The sequence below is a fragment of the Lithobates pipiens genome, unplaced genomic scaffold, assembly GCF_037356315.1.
Source record: "Lithobates pipiens isolate NorthernLeopardFrog02 unplaced genomic scaffold, aLitPip1_a1.2 Scaffold_30, whole genome shotgun sequence".
Lineage (NCBI taxonomy): Eukaryota > Metazoa > Chordata > Amphibia > Anura > Ranidae > Lithobates > Lithobates pipiens.
In genome coordinates, this window is record NW_027507791.1 from 33,744,035 (window position 1) to 33,764,441 (window position 20,407).

Here is a 20,407-nt window from a genome sequence, read left to right on the forward strand (position 1 = left end):
ACCGGACCATTTTGCTGGTAAATGACCAGAGGTCTTTTTACACTTTGGCACTGCGCTGCTTTAACTGGTAATTGCGCGGTCATGCAATGTTGTACCCAAACAAAATTTGCGTCCTTTTCTTCCCACAAATAGAGCTTTCTTTTGATGGTATTTGATTGCCTCTGAGATTTTTATTTTTTGCGATATAAACGTAAAAAGACCGCAAATTTTGAAAAAAAATGATATTTTCTACTTTTTGTTATTAGAAAAATCCAATAAACTCAATTTTAGTCATACATTTAGGCCAAAATGTATTCAGCCACATGTCTTTGGTAAAAAAAAAGTCAATAATTGTATATTTATTGGTTTGCGCAAAAGTTGTCACATCTACAAACTAAGGTACGTTTTCTGGAATTTACGCAGCTTTTAGTTTACGACTGCCTATCTCATTTCTTGAGGTGCTAAAATGGCAGGGCAGTACAAAACCCCCCCAAATGACCCCATTTTGGAAAGTAGACCCCCTAAGGAAATTGATAAGAGGCATGTTGAGCCCATTGAATATTTTATTTTTTTGCCTCAAGCGATTGAATAATGACAAAAAAAAAATTTTTTTTTTTTTTTACACAAAGTTGTCACTAAATGATATATTGCTCACACATGCTATGGGCGTATGTGAAATGACACCCCAAAATAAATTCTGCTGCTTCTCCTGAGTACGGGGATACCACATATGTGGGACTTTTTGGGAGCCTAGCCGCGTACGGGGCCCCGAAAACCAAGCACCGCCTTCAGGCTTTCTAAGGGCGTAAATTTTTGATTTCACGCTTCACTACCTATTACAGTTTTGAAGGCCATAAAATCCCAAGATGGCACAAAACCCCCACAAATGACCCCATTTTAGAAAGTAGACACCCCAAGCTATTTGCTGAGAGGCATGTTGAGTCCATGGAATATTTTATATTTTGCCACAAGTTGCGGGAAAATTACAAACTTTTTTTTTTTTTTTTTTTTTTTCACAAAGTTGTCACTAAATGATATATTGCTCATGCATGCCATGGGCATATGTGAAATGACACCCCAAAATAAATTCTGCTGCTTCTCCTGAGTACGGGGATACCACATATGTGGGACTTTTTGGGAGCCTAGCCGCGTACGGGGCCCCGAAAACCAAGCACCGCCTTCAGGCTTTCTAAGGGCGTAAATTTTTGAGTTCACTTCTCACTACCTATTACAGTTTTGAAGGCCATAAAATGCCAAGATGGCACAAAACCCCCACAAATGACCCCATTTTAGAAAGTAGACACCCCAAGCTATTTGCTGAGAGGCATGTTGAGTCCATGGAATATTTTATATTTTGCCACAAGTTGCGGGAAAATTACAAACTTTTTTTTTTTTTTTTTTTTTTTCACAAAGTTGTCACTAAATGATATATTGCTCACGCATGCCATGGCTATATGTGAAATGACACCCCAAAATAAATTCTGCTGCTTCTCCTGAGTACGGGGATACCACATATGTGGGACTTTTTGGGAGCCTAGCCGCGTACGGGGCCCCGAAAACCAAGCACCGCCTTCAGGCTTTCTAAGGGCGTTACAGTTTTGAAGGCCATAAAATGCCAAGATGGCACAAACCCCCCCCCCCAAATGACCCCATTTTGGAAAGTAGACACCCCTAAATTTAGGGGTACACTAGTGAGACTAGGTAATAAATGGCGGGTGCCCTGAAACTATAAAAAAATAACTAACCAACCAGCGTCACCTGTAACAGTTATATGGTGATCACTGGTGAAAGGGTTAACTAGGGGGCAATCAGGGGGCTTTATGCGGTAGTATATGGGGGTCCCTGGCGCTATAAAAAGCTGCGGCGAACCTAAATACCTACCTGCCTAACTAGCGTCACCTGTGACACTAATACAGCGATCAGAAAAACGATCGCTTATTAGGCTGGGTTCACACTGGAGCGATGCGGGAACGCCACGAATGCGCGGCGGGTTCCCGCATCGCATGCCTCCCGGCGGCAGTTCACACTGCCCTATGCGAACTGCTGGGAGTGTCAGTGAAATGTTAATGACACCCCCAGATCAGTTCGCATATCGCAGTGCGATCTGCAAACTTGGATCGCATGGTGTGAACACCCATGCGATCTGATTCTGCTGCGGACCAAAAAAGGGTCCCGTGCGAGTTTGCGGCGGGTGCGACACGAATTCAGCCATACTATCTGTATAGCTGAACTCGAATCGCACAGAGATCGGATGTGATTTGCACTGCAGTGCGGTGCGAATCACATCCGTTCTCATAAACCGCTGCAATGTGAACTCAGCCTTAGTGACACTGGCGACGGGGGGTGATCACGGGGTTAAACCTTTATTGGGGGGGTTAGGGGGGTACCTTAGAACTAAAGGGGGCTAACCCTAACTGCCCTAACAGTTATTAGTCACAAATGACACCCGCCGGGTGATCAGGGGGTTAAACCTTTATTAGGTAATAAATGGCGGGTGCCCTGAAACTATAAAAAAATAACTAACCAACCAGCGTCACCTGTAACAGTTATATGGTGATCACTGGTGAAAGGGTTAACTAGGGGGCAATCAGGGGGCTTTATGCGGTAGTATATGGGGGTCCCTGGCGCTATAAAAAGCTGCGGCGAACCTAAATACCTACCTGCCTAACTAGCGTCACCTGTGACACTAATACGGCGATCAGAAAAATGATCGCTTATTAGGCTGGGTTCACACTGGAGCGATGCGGAAACGCCGCGAATCCGCGTCGGGTTCCCGCATCGCATGCCTCCCGGCGGCAGTTCACACTGCCCTATGCGAACTGCTGGGAGTGTCAGTGAAATGTTACTGACACCCCCAGATCAGTTCGCATATCGCAGTGCGATCTGCAAACTCGGATCGCATGGTGTGAACACCCATGCGATCCGATTCTGCTGCGGGCCAAAAAAAGGGTCCCGTGCGAATTTGCGGCGGGTGCGGCGGGTGCGGCGAATGGCTGAACTCGAATCGCACAGAGATCGGATGTGATTTGCACTGCAGTGCAGTGCGAATCACATTCGTTCTCATAAACCGCTGCAATGTGAACCCAGCCTTAGTGACACTGGCGACGGGGGGTGATCACGGGGTTAAACCTTTATTGGGGGGGTTAGGGGGGTACATTAGAACTAAAGGGGGCTAACCCTAACTGCCCTAACAGTTATTACAGTCACAAATGACACCAATGCAAAAAAAAAAAAAAAAAAATGACATTGGTGTCACTGTGACTGGGGGGCAGGGGTAATTGGGGGGGTGATCGGGGGGTAAAGGGGGGGTGTGAGTGTGCCTGGCATGTTCTACTGTGTGTGTAGAGTGTTGGTGCAACTCACCGATCCGCTCTCCTCCGTGTCGGAACGAAAACTACCGACACGGAGGAGAGAATACATCACTTCCTCTCCTGTGTTTACATTACAGGAGAGGAAGTGATGTCACCGGGGATTTCTATTCGTCGGGAGCGATCGCGAGGGGGTGGCCATGAATGAATGGCCGTCCCCTCGTCCGGGATCGCTCCCGAACGAATACCGACCGCCGCAGGCACCGGGCGGGGGCCCGATCGGGCCCCCGACCCGCGGGAGGCAAGGGACGTACATGTATGTCCTTATGCCTGCCCGTGCCATTCTGCCGACGTACATCGGCGTGCGGCGGTCGGCAACTGGTTAAGGCTGCTCCTGGTCATCCTTTCCAAATTTCTTCCAGCCATTTTATTGTTCCGTCTTCATCCAACCAGCCTTTAATATGTGTGCACACTGTAATTCTTGGTGGGAATTTGACCTTTTTTTGGCAAGGTCTTTCTTTTCAAAATAATGACAGGCCGCAGCTTTGTTCCATTAGCCAAACATGACAGAACGACTGTGAATTTTTTTAAAATTTCCTGTGGTTCTGAGAAAAATTGTTTTGTCTCCCAAACTTGCCACAGTTCTGTTGCTTGGAAGATCAAAGGTCATAGGTGTTTCATCCATATTTCCAATATCTCCAAGGTCATAGTTATGGATCCTTCTTTGTTTTATGATGAATGAATGGAATGACATCACTTTTTCATCAAGGTCTTTTGGCAACATCTGTGAAATCTTTGTTCTTTGCTGCAAACATAAGGCAAACCTATTCATGAAGCGGGTACACCATCCTGCTGACGCAACAACATTTTCAATGCCTGGTGCTTTTAATTTGTCATCTTTAGCCATTTGAAGGGCATGTAAGTGAATTCCCATGCATGTCATGCAGTAACCATTTTGACGACACTCCATAACCCATTTATGCAATTCAGTCTCTAGAGCCCCATATGAAGTTGTTAAACCAAGTCAAGCTTTTTGCCTTTGGAATCTTTTCCAAGTCAGCTTTCATTTTCCGACACTCCCTCACTTGTTTTTCATCAACACAAAATTCCCTACTTGCTATACTGTTATTGCTTTCTTCTGCTCTTGACACAACCTTAAGTTTGAATCCAGCTTTGTATGACCTGCGTTTTTCTTTTGATCCAGGATTACAGGTAGAAGTATTAGGATCCATTTTTTTAACATATAGTTTCAAAAACAAACATACATTAACAGGTTGCAAAAAAAAACATACAAATATCCAAGTTTCACTACATACTTATCATAGTCATTTTCCTTGCAGTAAGTATATGCACTCGTCATTGCATTACACATTGCAGATCTTTCCTGATACCTCCTATGTTAGTACAAGGTCCATATACCATACGGGGAAGGGGTCCTATTCGACCCTGCTGCAGAGGCTCAATCAATGGTCAGGTGCTTCGCCTCCACCCATGCCGACCAGATCTTCCCAAATTTTTTGGGACAGTTTCTACCCAGATACGTCAATTTGTATAGCGGCAGTGCTGCATTCACCAAGGACTGCCACAGTTGTTTAGTGGGAGGGAGGGGTTGGTTCCATTGCAATAGAATTGCTTTCCTCGTGTAAAGTGTGGTTTAGAAAATAAACAGTTTCTTCCCCCAGGAGACTTCCAGAAAATTGCAAATACCCAACAGGAGAGGTATTGGGCTGAATGGTACACAGTATTAATGTCAGTCAGGACGTCTTTCCAAAATTCCACCACTCCTGGGCAGGACCATACCGTATGGAAAAAGTCAGCACCATCTGATTTGCATCTAGGACAGGTAGCCGGTCGGTCAGGGTAAATCTTTGCCAGGCATGCCAGGGAGTAGTATGCCCGGTGGAGAAACTTCAGTTGTATAAACCTGTCCCTTGCCGATATTGCAAGAGGCGGGTATTGCTGTATACCCTCCTCCCAGTCATCCTCAGTAAGGTCTGGAATGTCACTTTGCCAGAGCTCGAACAAGTGGGAGACCCTAGTTGTGTTATGTGTAGCTAGCATATTATATAATGTGGAGAGTGTGCGCTCCCCTCCCGCAGATCCAAGCGTGCCCTCCACTACCGACACCCCCAGATTCACCCGGAATGGGAATTGAGACCGGAAGGCGTGCAGCAGCTGTAGAAACCGGAAAAACTTGTGGTTCAGCAGGTCCCAATCTCTTTTTAGAGCGTTGAAGGAGATTAGTTGCTCTTGAGTATTATGTCCCCTAGTGTTATGACTTCATGCCTGGCCCAGACAATTGGATCAGGGATGGAGTGGAAGTGGGGCAGATGGGGGCTTCCCCAGAGGGGGGTCGCCGGGGCCTACACCCCTGGGACCACCAATTGTCTGTTGACTAATTCCCACACCCTGAGGGTTTGCACATTGGGAGGGTTATCCCCGGGTTAGATTGGGGCCCCCTATGGATCAAGTTCCTCAATTCCCCATAAGAGCCCAACAATGCCACCTCCAGCGAGGATGCAGGGTTGGCTGGGCTCTCAGAGAGCCACCACTTGATAGTCACCAGGACTGCCGCCCAGTAATACTTCAAGAGATAGGGTAATGCCAGACAACCCAGTGCAAGGGGTAATTGAAGGGTTGTTCTAGCTATTCTGGGGGCTTTTCCATTCCAAACAAAGGAGGTGATGATTCCATCTAGTTGCCTAAAGAATCTATTTGGTATAGGCACAGGGGTCTGGCGGAAAAGGTACGTAAACTTGGGCAGAACCAACATTTTAATTAGATTAACCCGTCCCACAGGCGATAAGGGCAAGGATCTCCACGTGTTACATTTCTGGGCTAACTGGGTGACCACTGGACTAAGGTTAAGGGTGATGAACTGTTTCAAATCTCGATGTACCTTCACTGCCAGGTATTTAAATTGAGAAACCCTCTACACCTGCCCATCCACTTGTGGGGTGCCAGCCCCAGAGTGTAGTGGGAATAATGTTGACTTCCCCCAATTTATACGTATACCTGAGAACTGTCCAAATTTGTCAATAATCGATAGAGCTGCTTTCAGGGAGGTTCCATCATCTCTGAGATACAACAAGGTATCATCAGCATACAGCAACACCTTTTCCTGCAGTGGGCCCCTGACAATGCCCCGGACCTCAGAAGAGTATCGGAGGAGAACCGCCACAGGTTCAATAGCCAGCGCAAAGAGCCTGTCATGTCTTCCACCTAGTGGTTAAAATAGTGCAGACTAATTTCAGTGATTGGCAACAGGCTGCCTTATTTAAACACCTCAGCAGCACTGTGTCTTTGCTGTCGGGTCTGCAGCTCATACCTGTTCCCTTGACTTCCTGTTCCTGTGATCTGATCTGTTTCCTGTGTTTGACCAGGCTTGTTTGACTACACTTGATCTCTGTTATCCTGATCCTGGCCTGCCTTGTAAACACGCTCTGCTCTACACTGCTTGATATCCTGTTGCTGAACTTTGCCTGTATCCTGACCATTCTCTGCCTGTCGTCTATATCTACATCTGATCATCTGTTACCAAACCCGTCTTGTCTGACTATGTATTCAGTGTCTCCCCAGCTTACCAGCCTGCTTCCTGCTGCACCAGCTGAACTGACAAGACCCAAGACGAGCCAGGCACCCATACACTGCCAGGCTCTTACGGCCACTGTTGCAACACCGGTGGCCCTTGAGCCGGGGTTGTATGAGACAGCCTTCCCACTGCACGTCAGACTCATCTGGCAGGTACGTAACAGAGCCCCGGGGAGAGGGGGTATCCCTGTCTGGTTCCCCTGTGCAGGGGAAAAGGCGGGGAGAGAACCATACCCATGCGCACTCTAGCTATGGGGGCCTTATACACTGCCCTGACCCAGGAGACAAAGACCGGACCAAATCCAAATTTGCGGAGGACCTCCCAGAGATAGCCCCACTCTACGGAGTCGAAGGCCTTCTCCGCGTCTAGGGAGGCAACTACCTCCTCCTCACCCTCTTCGTCCCCAGAAGCCAAGACAGTATACAACCTGTGGATAGTAATATTGGTCCCCTTTCCAGGCATAAAGCCTGACTGGTCCTCACAAATTAGGGTAAGTATGACATTATTCAGTCGTCTAGCAAGAATTTTAGTTAGCACTTTTGCGTCAGAATTGAGCAGGGGGATGGGTCGGTAGGAAGAGCACAGCTGGGGGTCCTTCCCAGGTTTGGGTATCACCACTATGATGGCCTGTGCCATAGATGGGGAGATCCCCCTCCTGTAGGGTCTTTGTAAACATGTCATGCATTCTAATACTCACCTCATCCATAAATTGTTTGTAGAATTCCAGGGGGATCCCGTCCACCCCGGGGGTTTTCCCCATCTGCATGGACCCCAGTGCTAGTCGGATCTCCTCTAGTGTGGTCGGGGAGTCTAAACTGTCCCTAGCTGTGGTAGTGAGGGTAGGGAGCGCCACACCCTCCAGGAAAGCACACAGCTCCCCTAGAGGAGTAAAGGGTGGTATAGAACTCCGTAAAACAAGCATTTATGTCAAGAGGATCTGTCATCAGTGTCCCATCTCTGTTCTGAACACGGGGTATAGTGGAGACTGGGGCCTGCTCCCTAGAGATCCAGGCCAACAGTCTCCCTGTCTTATCTCCCTGCTCGAATATCCTCTGCGTCTGGGCCAGGTGGCGTTTGTTTGCCCTGGCTACCCTAAGCAGCACCACCTCCCAGTAGGCTACTTTAATATCCTGTGCCGTGATAGAGTTGGCTGTGAGGGTAAATCAGGTTTCAAGGTCCTGGGCCTTGGCTTCTGCCTCCTCTATTGTGACCCCATCATTCCTACGCTCCCGGCCAATGGATGAGAGATAACACCCTCTCATGTAGGCCTTAAATGTATGCCAGACTATCCCCCTCGCAGACGTGTCGGCATTGGATGCCCAAAATCCCTGTATTTCTCTGGCCATCTCCATGGCTATAGTGGGGTGCTCAATCCAGTACCTAGATAGTTGCCAGAGTCTATCCCCTTGGGGGTAGAGGTTTGCAATGTACACAATATTGGGAAGTGGTCAGAGATGCCCCGAGGGAGCGTCCCGATTCCTCGAACTTTGGGGAGCATGGTTACACTAGCATAGACAAGGTCAATACGGGAGAGAGTATTGTGGGAGGAAGAATGGCACGTAAACCTGCGATCTGATGGGTGCTTCCACCTCCACACATCCTCCAACCCAAACACCCAGGCCCACCGAGAGAGTGCCAAGTCAGTAGCCTGGTCAGAGGATAACCTATCCAGAGACGGGTTAGGAGGAATATTAAAGTCCCCCGCTAGGACTACATTGTCAGTTTGGAACTGGGCAATTAGGGCAGTCAGTTTGTGTAGCAGAGACAGACTGGCCGGTGGTGGCATGTAGAGACCCACCAACACCATCTCTATCATGTCTATTCTTGTGTGCACCAGCACCTACCTCCCCTCCTGATCCGTGACAATATCAAGAGGCTCAAAATTGAGGGTCTTGTGGACCAGGATACTAACCCCTCGGGCATAGCTGGAGTGTGTATCATGATAGTGGCTTCCCACCCATGGCCTTTTTAGGCCCATTATCCTTCCCCCCACTAAGTGTGTCTCCTGGAGGACAAATATGTGGCACATATTTTTTCAACGGAGATGACCGCATTACGAAGGTCAGGGCAGCGGGGCAGCAATGCAGAACCCACAAGGAGCCCACCAATAACCACGCACACATACCTCAAACCTAATAACGTAATGACATACATGGTACATTTGTTATAATAGGACTGTCTGCAGTAAGAGACATGTGAATAAATAATAAAAAAAAACAAATAAGAATCAAACAATACTCCCCTGCCAGCCCACCCCACACCCCAAAAAAGAAACAACGGGGTGTTTGAGAACCCAACTCTATTGCGTTAGAGTATACAGACTCCAGCGCAGCTGCTTCCTGGAGGCAATACATAACTGAGGGGACAAAATAGGGGTATAATTGATACCTCAAACTGAAGTACAATATTCGCTTAGATTATTCCAAGGGCCCATTCTTAGTTGCAGCACTTCCAATAAGGAAGAAATAAAAAAGGCAAAAGAACCATATAAAAAAAGAAACCAAAAACCTGTAAGAAGAAGTGCAGTAGTAACGGTAGTCAAGCCGTGGGGGGGCAGCTGCCCAACCCCCATCCTCTCGGGCTACCAGAGTCTCCAGGTCTGGTACCACACGTGGACCATGTCCATGCCTAAAATGTTGCTTTCAAATGGAGCATTACACATACCAGTCTCAGATTCTGAGAAAGACCTGGCCAGATGGCAAGCAGGATTGTAGCATGACCCTTACCCCCTCGTCACATCAGAGTACAACCGCAGAGTCCATGCTTTCCCATCGCCCCGTTCGAGGAGTACAGATCACTGTCCCTGTGTAAAAGTAACCAAAATCCATTGGCCAGAGGTGGGGAGGGATGAAGGGGGGCAAGACAGGCCTCAAGACACCTCTGGAGTAAAATGCATCCCCCCACCCCCCCAGTTGGTCTTCCGAGTTCAGATATAGGCAGTCGAAATTGGGCAGGGACAGGTGTGCTTACCGCTAGGCATAGCTGGTGGTGCGGGAGGACCTCTGCCGGAGACCCGGCATGCGGGATCAGCTATGCAGGGGGAGGGAGTCAATCCATCTGGAGGCCTCACTCGGGGAGGTGAAGAATCTGATGGATTCACCATCGACTACTCTGAGTTTCACGGGGAACATCATGTTGTACTTGAGACCTTTTTGTGCGCAGCTGGGCCTTGACTTGGTTGAATGTCCTGCCTTGTCTTTGCGTCTCCACTGAGTAGTCAGGAAATAGCATGATTTTGACATTCTCAAAGCGTAATTCTCCTTTCTTTCTCGCCTCCTGTAGAACAAGGTCTCTGTTTCTAAAATTCAAGAGGTGGAAAAAAAAGTGTGTGACGGAGCTTTCGGCGGGCCCTGGACAGAAGGCATTCTATGTGCCCGCTCCACTACAAAGTGGGAAGAGAATGTTGCCAGCGGGAGGAGTGTGTGCAGCAGGTGTTCAGTGAAAGCCTCTGTGTCCCGACCCTCCGACAGGCCCACCAATCTCAAGTTGTTCCTCCTATTCCTGTTTTCTTGGTCCTCAGCCCTAGATTCCAATGCCTTCATTTTCACCTGTAGTGTGCGGAGGGAGGTAGCATGGTCGCGGAGCGCATCCTCTGTGTCCCCTATCCTCCGCTCCACCTCCGTCAGCCTATCCCGGTGCTTATCCATGTCGCGCCATATGAGCCCCATGTCGAGCTGTATCTGTTCTATCTTGGTGGTTAGGGTAGTCTGGCGGCCCGTGATAGCCTGCATGAGCGCCTGGAATTGTTCAGCTCCCAGCGGTGGTGTGTCAGCCTGTTCCATCTGGGATGCCATATTGGTGTGGGCCTTCCCGAGTGTAACGCGAGTCTGCAGCGGGGTTCCCGGAGCTGCTTGCTTCTTTCTTTGGGAACCAGAGCTTCCCCTGCGCATACCCGGTCCTCACCACCGCTTTGCCGGCGTGACAGGGTATGTATATGTCCCTAGAAGTTGGATAAATGGCCTACCAGGTGCAGAGCTCTCTTCCCTCATGTCCTATCTGGTCGTCATCTTGACTACACCCCCCCATTGAGATTCATTTTTAACAGGATAAAAAAAAAAGACTTGTATAGTTTGAGGACTAATGCAGGCTGATTATATTACTGAATGTGACGACATGACTGTTTGCACAGAGTAGCCTGTGTTAGGTCTCATAATATACAGCCTGCCAGGGCCCAATATATACAGCCTGCCAGTGTCCATTATATACAGCCTGCCAGTGTCCATTATATACAGCCTGCAAGTGTCCATTATATACAGCCTGCAAGTGTCCATTATATACAGGTCCATTATAGCCAGTGTTCATTATATACAGCCTGCCAGTGTCCATTATATACAGGTCCATTATAGCCAGTGTCCATTATATACAGCCTTCAAGTGTCCATTATATACAGCCTGCAAGTGTCCATTATATACAGCCTGTCAATGACCATTATATACAGCCTGCCATATCAGCAGGTCAGGAGAAGGTCATCAATGAATTCTGACAGAACTCAGAATCATCTTAAACTGATTCCATTAAAACTAAACCAAACCAAACCTGTCCTCACAGACCCTAACTTGGCTCTTCTCCACTTTTTGACAATATTGTGAACATGATGAAGACAGATATAGTAGATACATGCAGCCTTCATTATTCTTTTTACATGAGTCATACCAATGAATGTTTTGTAAGTCCAAAAAAAGTATTTTATCTCACAACCAGGGTCCAGTCAATAGCTATGTATTCACCTAGTGCTATGCTTGCTTGCTCTTGCTGGTGTGCTGGATATAGGACAAGATTCTGTCCTGGTTTCCGTAGTCCCTCTGAGGTGTCAGATCGCTGTGCAGCTGCGGGTGCGATGTCCCGCCTCCTATGACACACGACACAGTGATTCCTAGCATTGGATCACTGCCCTCTGTCACACGAGGAGGCGGGACATCACTATTTGGCTGGCTGTGCGGCAATCTGACACAGCATGGGAGGGAGGGGAAATGAACACAGGCCTGTTTACACTCCTCATCGAGGCCACACGAGGAGGTGGGACATCACTACTTGGCTCGTTGTGCGGCGATAGTATACAGCATGGGAGGGAGGGGAAACAAAGACAGGCGCTGGGCCATTCACAAGCGGCACAGGCCGCTCCATTTCAGGAATTTGTTCCCTCACTCGAGTATAAGCTGAAACAGGATTTTTCAGCCAAAAAAAGGGCTGAAAAACTCGGCTTATACTCGAGTATATACGGTATTAACTCCATACAGGGTAAGCTTTTATATTTAGTAAGGATTTAGCAGGAATTTTGTAAAATTTGCTGTGTTTTTATCTGCTAATAATGGTTTTAGTGTATTTTTCCCCAATATATTGGTTTGATAAACATTTGCACAAATACCGCGGGGTCTAAAAAAATCAGTAGCAACTTCTCTTTGTTCTAGAGGTCATATGCTTTTAGAAAATATATGGTTTTGGGGGAACTTCACAAATTCTGAAATCTGTAAGGGAAAAATGAAAACCTTCATATTTTTTGAAAGAACTGGATATTTACACTTTTGTGTCTATTCAATTTATCACCATTTTGCAAAAAGGCGCAATTTAAAGAAGTTACAAATATTTGTTATTTATTAACTGAATACAGGTTAAGCTTTTATATTTAGTAGGAATTTTGTAAAATTTGCTGTATTTTTATCTGCTAATAATGGTTTTAGTGTATTATATATATATTGCTTTGCTAAACATTTGCGCAAATACCACAGGGTCTAAAAAAATCAGTAGCACCTTCTTTTTATTCTACTGATCATGTGCTTTCATAAAATATATGGTTTGGGGGTCTTTCACAAATTCTGAAAGTTGTAAGTAAAAAATAAAAAAGCAAAGGAAAAAGTGCAAAAATGTTCTGGTCACCTGAGTGTACAAAATGGAGCACAGGGTCTGGCAGCGAAAGGGTTAAAGTTACCTTGTGCTTAACTGAATCAGATAATGCATGTTTCTTGCAAAAAAGAGGATTTCTACCTTTCCACATCAGATAGGTATAGCGAAATTGCCCCTGTAGACTGCAGCAGGGGAGGACTGGGCAAGGGGCATTTCTGATCAATCCAGGGCTAATTAGATATGATGGGCTGGTGGACCAAAGACTTTTTATACAAATGATCACAAGTATTTGACTTTGAACCAGACTGGCTCCTTGCCACATTGAATATATTTTCCTTATATACCTCAATACCAACCGAGTCAGGATTAAGGCGGTGGAACACTTTCTGCAGAAACAAAACAGATCATCCATTACCCAGTGTATATATTCTGGAGGTCTGGGACTATCAATAATAAATACTTTCATTTTGAACACAGGTTGTTCAAACAATTTAACCGCTTCATGTCCTTAGGCCATTTACAGTATAAATGGCCTACGTTGAAGTGGGTATACCATGTTGCATCCCAGCATCATTATTTTTAACTGGTGATTGTCTTTTTATTAAAAGTAATTGGAACAGCTATACAGCTGCTGGATTACTTTTTACAGGTGGCATGTGGGACATCAGAATCCAGAAGCAATGAGGATTTGTCACTTACAGTTTCAGTTCTGTTTTTCCTGGTTGTTTACCAGCCAGTAACAAGGTATGTTGTTCATCTTTTTGCATTGATACATATCCCCTGGGGCAGGACCCGGGTCCCCAAACACTTTTTATGACAATAACTTGCATATTAGCCTTTTAAATAAGCACTTTCAATTTCTCCCATAGACTTTTAAAGGGTGTTTCACGGCTTTTAAATTTGCCACAAACACCCCAAATTGTTTGCTATTCAGCTAACGGGCGAACAGACAGCCCATCCCTAGCAATTACTAGTAAAAAAAATGAATAATAAAAATGCCATAAAACTATACCATATTTTGTAGACGCTATAACTTTTGGACAAACCAATCAATATACGCTTATTGGGATTTTTTTTACCAAAAATATGTAGAAGAATACATATTGGCCTATACTGAGGAAAAAAATAGTTTTTTTTTATATATTTTTGGGGGATATTTATTATAGCAGAAAGTCAAAAATATTGAATTTTTTTTCAAAATTGTCGCTCTTTTTGTTTATAGCGCAAAAAATAAAAACCACAGAGGTGATCAAATACCACCAAAAGAAAGCTCTATTTGTGGGAAAAAAAGGACATCAATTTTGTTTGGGTACAGCGTCGCACGGCCGTGCAATTGTCAGTTAAAGCGACGCAGTGCCGAATCACAAAAGGTGCTCTGGTCAGAAAGGGGGTAAAATCTTTTGGGGCTGAAGCAGTTAATGAGAAAATAAGCAAGCATAACGTCCATAAGTGAATAAATCCCAACACCAAAACGGAATACTCAGAGATAAAACTTCTAGATCTTCCACCATCAGTGCTCAGTATGAAGATAATAAAATAAAAAAAATAACTCCACAGGAGACATGGATAAAAGTCTCACTCCAAAGGGGCAAAGCCTGGTGTGGGGTATAAAATATGGACCCGGAAATGACGGATCCTCTGCCCCTTTTTTATATGAACATGTATAGCACCTTATTCTTTATTTTATAACTTTGCATAGTCACTGAAGTTTGTGTAAACCCCCCACTGCCATGGCTTAGTGGTATCGCTAGAGTGGTGAAGTCCACACCCGGGTGACACCCACTAGAGGGGTGACACCGTCCCGACTCCCCCGAGGGTGAGTAAAGCCTTGTTTTTTTGTTGTTTTCAGCTGTCCCAACTGGAACATCTCCAGCATCACAGCCGTGCTGCCCTGACCCGTGTCCTTCTTCCTCCTCCTACTTCCCTGCTGCTGAGCCTGTCACATGTGTCACTATCTCTGTATTCTTTATTCTTCTACATATTTTTGGTAGATAGATAGGGGATAGATTTATAGTAGGGCTGTTACTGATTAACATGTTTGTGTTCAATTAATCGATTGTTTTCTTAATTGATTAATTGACTAATTTTGATTAATTATAACACACATACAGATCCAACTACTAGCGGATCTCCTTGCATTGCAACTTTACATTAGTCAGTGGTAAATGTGGTATACACTATATACAATCACCCGACACTAGCTAGTTTCCACAATCCATGACTTAACTTCACGGTTCACACAAATACGTTCTTTTTTTACACAGTAGCGTGACAACCCCCCCCGTCTAACTAATCCCTCTCACCTTATGGCATGGACTCCTGTGCAAACAGGTGGCCATGCAAGCGGGTATCAAAAGGGTTAACACGGACCATAAACTTCTCTCACGTCTCCTTAGATCTCAGCAAGGACGCCGGGTCATGGGTAGAAAGAAAAGATCTAAGTGCTCACTGCTTAAGTAGATTTCATTTTTGTGTTCAAACACAAACTACTCACATAAAGATGATAAAAACACAGCATGTAAAGCCGACAATCGTATTAGTTCCATAGAGCAGCAGTGGGTGACGTCATGCGTAGCTCCTCCCCCGTACGCGTTACGATCAATCAGAACTTCAACATCACCAGACTCCTCCCCCCTTCCCTTTGTTAGCAGAAGGAGGTACTTGGGGAAGGGGGAGGAGTCCGGTGACATCGATGTCCATGACGTCACAGGATGTCCGATGGAACTCCTTGAAGACCCGGAAGGCGGTGGAGATGTGAGTATTTTGATCGATCAAAAAAATTAATAATTAATCAAGGAATTAATCTTTAATTTACACAGCCCAAATTTATAGCATTTGTTTACTAGTAATGTCAGCGATCTGTGATTTTTATTGAGACTGCGACACTATAGCGGACACTTTTGAAACATTTTGGGACCCTTGGCATGTATACAGCGATCAGTGCTATAAAAATGCACCGATTACTGTAAAAATTTCACTGGCAGGGAAGGGGTTAACACTGGGGAACGATCAAGGGGTTAACTGTGTTCTAGTGTCTAGGGGAGATGACAGATCGCTGTTCATACTTTATATGAACATTTGATCTGTTTCTTATCCCCTCAGAGAACCGGGATCTATGTGTTTCCACACACAGATCCCAGTTCTCGCTGTATCACGAGTGATCGCAGGAGCCCGATGGTCATCATGCCCGCCGGGCACTCGCATCAGCTCCAGGGTGGGTAGCGGCTGCACGAGTGCCTCTGGCGGCACACACCCCTGGTGGCCACAGGGCGAAGCAACATAACATAATGTTGTTTTGCCCAGCCGTGCAATTCTGCCGCAGTGAAACTGTGGCAGTTGGTTGGCAAGTGGTTAAAGTGCACCTGTACCCAGACTATGAACACTGGGGCTCATTCACATCATAATACGTGAGCTGTGTTTAACTGCTTTAATCATTGCAGCTTCAATGCATAGACAAAAAAACAAATCAGTTACTATTTGATGCACAAATACCATGAAGTACACAAAAATCTAGATTTTTTGTTACTCACTGTAAAATCCTTTTCTCTGAGTTCATTGATGGACACAGCATCTTCTTTATTATCCATGACCATACAGGGTTTTAATGCCCCACTTACAGGAGTAGGACACTAGGTAGAAAAAAACTTTGGCACCTCCTATGGGCAGTCCTTTCTGGGTATAAAACTCCCTCTCTGCTACAGGCCTCCAGTCAGTCACAAAACTCCATAGAGGGGTGGGTGCTGTGTCCATCAATGAACTCAGAGAAAGGGATTTTACGGTGATTTACAAAAAAATTTGATAAGCAGATGCCTGATGTTGGAATGCTTAGGAGCCGCTAACCACCCTGGTGGAGAGCAACGTAACGGAAAGGAGATTCCCCCCATGCCATCATGAGCACTGTAGCAACATCAGTATTCTTTAGCCCGGGTCTGCATGAGAGACCACAGAGGCGATTCAGTTCGCATTGTGCGCTATACAAGTATTTCATTCATTCATTCATTCAGAGACCTCCCTCTACATGTCAGGCTCTGACACAAGGTATGCGACAGCCACTTCCACAAGTGAGATTATACATCAGCATGTCTACAGGAACAGGACTGCCACCTTCAGGAGGGGGTCCAGGGGATAGCAAGCTCCTGAAACTCCATAGGAATAGCACTACCCGACAGGTGCTACTGCAACTAGGGACCCCAAGGTAAAGGAAAGAGACCACCCCCAGGCTGCCCAGCAGAGAGGGATACCAGGGGAGGACTCCCCACAGGCTGCCATATGCTGCTAGAAGTCAGCAACATGTCTCTGCCACTGTGTACCACTCAGAACTGAACCACCAGGTGCTAGGGGCCACTCCCAAGTCCTCTGACCCTCAGAAGCCAAGGGAAGGCCACTTCTGTGGGCTACAAGAAAATGGCAATTCATGATCACCCTGAGCCAGCTCTCTCAGCCCATTCTGGCACTTGGTCTAAGGGAAAATGGGCCCTGAGCATGGCAAATGCAGGATGTCTCCAAAAGTGAAGGTAAAATGGTGGCTGTGGTTCCGGGAAAATAACTGCCAGCCAAAAATAGCCACATGACAGCCATATGAACCTATGCTGGATAGGTGCCCAGTCATATGTGTCCACATGAGACATTTAACTCACTGGCCACCCCAGTCCAGGATGGGGCATAGTTGCTGTCAACTGAGAGCAGAGCTAGCAGTCTGTGTGATCTCGCTGGTCAAACTGGGGTGATCTGACAATTAATAGAAGATCCCCACATGAAAAAAATCTGAAGGAAAAACAAATTCCCAGCATAAAACAATACATCCATACTCCTGGCACTAGGCACAATGTCTGGGGGCCTATAGTAGAGAAGGGGTTTTAAGACCAGGGAAGACTGTCCATAGGAGGTGCCAATGTTTTTTCTGCCTAGTGTTCTACTCCTGTAAGTGTTGCTATAAAACCATGTTTGGTCCTGGATAAAGAAGAGGATGTGTCCGTCAATGAACATAAGAGAAATTTTCCTTGATCTTCATAGAAGGTAAACAAAATCTTCAGCCTTTAGAACCACTTTAAGTGATATTACAGAAGAGAACTAGGAATGTACATCTCTGTATGTTTCTGATTATTAAGTGACATCCAAATCTCTTCTATCATTCAGGAACAAATCATCACAATTCCCAGTCCTGTGATCACTATGACATCTCTGACATGGTGATCATATAGTATTATTCACAATCACATCTGTTGGGTTATGATGTCACAATACCTCACACAGATAGAAGCATTCTGACATCTGAAGTTGTCAGGCTACAGTTTATAAAGGGCAATACAGAATACAGTGGTCCATTGGTGAGAACACGTTTTATAGATCCATTTCCTGCAATGAGCTTCTGGCCGTGGAATAAAATGGAATACAATTTAGTGTTCAAGAACTATGAACCTGGTAAGAGAAGACAGACCCCAGATCCAGTATAATCCGTGTACATCGATCATCATTATCATTTCTAAAGATTCAGATCTAGAAGTCCTCAGTGGAGTAGATGGTACAAAGGAAGTGTAATTATTCCAACACCATCTCCGCACCTTACACAAAGTGATTCCTGTGATAGATACACTACGGGTTTTATTTACCTTTCAGCTCTGGAGTCAGGGAATGTCCGAATTCATCCAGCAGAATCTGATCCGGCAGACCCTTACCTATAGAGAGGAATATAAGATGATGGCTCTGAGTCATGTATGATTGAAGCTGACCTTTCACATACACCCAACTACACATTACAATTATGTCCACACAACAGAATATAAAAAAAATCCTATGTTACATGTAACATGTCAGAGTAAAGTTTTCCATATTCTGATCATATATAAATATACAGAAGTGATCTGATTGTGTTCTGAATAAGTGTAAGGAATAGAGTTGGAGTGTGATATTGGAGGGGAGACATAGAAAAGGGCTCTTTTCATTGCTACTAGCAAGTTAGTGTGCTACAGTGTAGAGTGAAAACAGTGATAGTGCAGTGTTAGTGCAGTGCAACCGTTCATTCTTATAGTTTAGTGTTTCAGGGGGTGTTTACTGCAGTATATTAACCACTTCAGCCCCGGACCAATTTTCAGCCTAAGGACCAGAGGTCTTTTTACAATTTCACACTGCACTGCTTTAACTGATAATTGCGCGGTCATGCAATATTGCACCCAAACAAAATTTGTGTCCTTTTCTTCCCACAAATAGAGCTTTCTTTTGATGGTATTTGCTTGCCTCTGCGATTTTAATTTTTTGCGATATAAATGGAAAAAGACCGAAAATTGAGAAAAAAATATATTTTCTAATTTTTGTTATAAGAAAAATCAAATAAACTCAATTTTAGTCATACATTTAGGGCAAAATTTATTCAGCCACATGTCTTTAGTAAAAAAAATGTCAATAAGCGTATATTTATTGGTTTGCGCAAAAGTTATAGCGTCTACAAACTAGAGTACATTTTCTGGAATTTACACAGCTTTTAATTTACGACTGCCTATCTCATTTCTTGAGGTGCTAAAATGGCAGGGCAGTACAACCCCCCCCAAATGACCCCATTTTGGAAAGTAGACACCCCAAGGAAATTGCTGAGGGGCATGTTGAGCCCATTGAATATTTTATTTTTGTCCCAAGTGATTGAATAATGAAACAAAAAAAAAAAAGTTTACAAAACGTTGTCACTAAATGATATATTGCTCACACATGCCATAGTTATATGTGGAATTGCACCCCAAAATATATTCTGCTGCTTCTCCTGAGTACGGGGATACCACATATGTGGGACTTTTTGGGAGTCTAGCTTCGTACGGCACCCCGAAAACCAATCACTGTCTTCAGGGTTTCTAAGGGTGCAAATTTTTGCTTTCACTCCTGACTACCTATCACAGTTTTGAAGGCCATAAAATGCCAAAATAGCACAAAACATCCCCCAAATGACCCCAATTTTGGAAAGTAGACACCCCAAGCTATTTACTGAGAGGCATGTTGAGTCCATGAAATATTTTATATTTTGCCACAAGTTGCAGGAATATTACATTTTTTTTTTTTTTTTTGCACAAAGTTGTCACTAAATGATATATTGCTCACACATGCTATTGGCATAAGTCAAATTACACCCCAAAATAAATTCTGCTGCTTCTCCCAAGTATGGGGATACCACATGTGGGGGACTTTTTGGGAGCCTAGCCACGTACGGGACCTCGAAAACCAAGCACTGCCTTCCGGATTTAAATATAAAGTGCTACCAAAAAAAACTGTTAAGCCCCGTACACACGAGCGGACTTTTCAACATCCAAAGTCTGACGGAATGATTCCGGCAGACTATTTGATCGTGTGTGGGCTGCAACGGACTTTTGATTCGCAAAAGTCTGACAGACTTTAGAAATGGAACATGCTTTACATTTTTCCGCAAGAACTCTGCCGGACCCAGTTCCTACCGAGAAATTTGCTCGTGTGTAAGCTATTCCGACGACTAAAACCGACGCTAGTGCAGCTATTGGCTACTGGCTATGAACTTTCTTATTCGAGTCGAGTCATATGTCATCACGTTCGAATCCGTCGGAGTTTGGTGTGATTGTGTGTGCTCAAGTCCGCTCATTCGGAAAGTCCGTCAGAACTCTGCCGGAACTCCGTCAGAACTCCTTCGAAAGTCTGTCGGACATAAGTCTGGTCGTGTGTACGCGGCATTAGC

At 45.2% G+C, this 20,407-nt stretch overlaps 2 protein-coding genes across 2 annotated transcripts in view; both read right to left on the bottom strand.

Annotated features, from left to right (window-relative positions):
* The window catches only part of LOC143942156 (uncharacterized), a 1,285,630-nt gene that overhangs the window by 415,254 nt on the left and 849,969 nt on the right, over positions 1 to 20,407 (bottom strand). The window lies entirely within an intron of this gene.
* Positions 1 to 20,407, bottom strand: part of LOC143942636 (NACHT, LRR and PYD domains-containing protein 12-like) — a 146,592-nt gene that overhangs the window by 8,006 nt on the left and 118,179 nt on the right. The window contains exon 5 of the mRNA XM_077464000.1: positions 18,330 to 18,395. Within this exon, the coding sequence (XP_077320126.1) occupies positions 18,330 to 18,395 (66 nt within the window). The remainder of the gene's footprint in view (positions 1 to 18,329; positions 18,396 to 20,407) is intronic.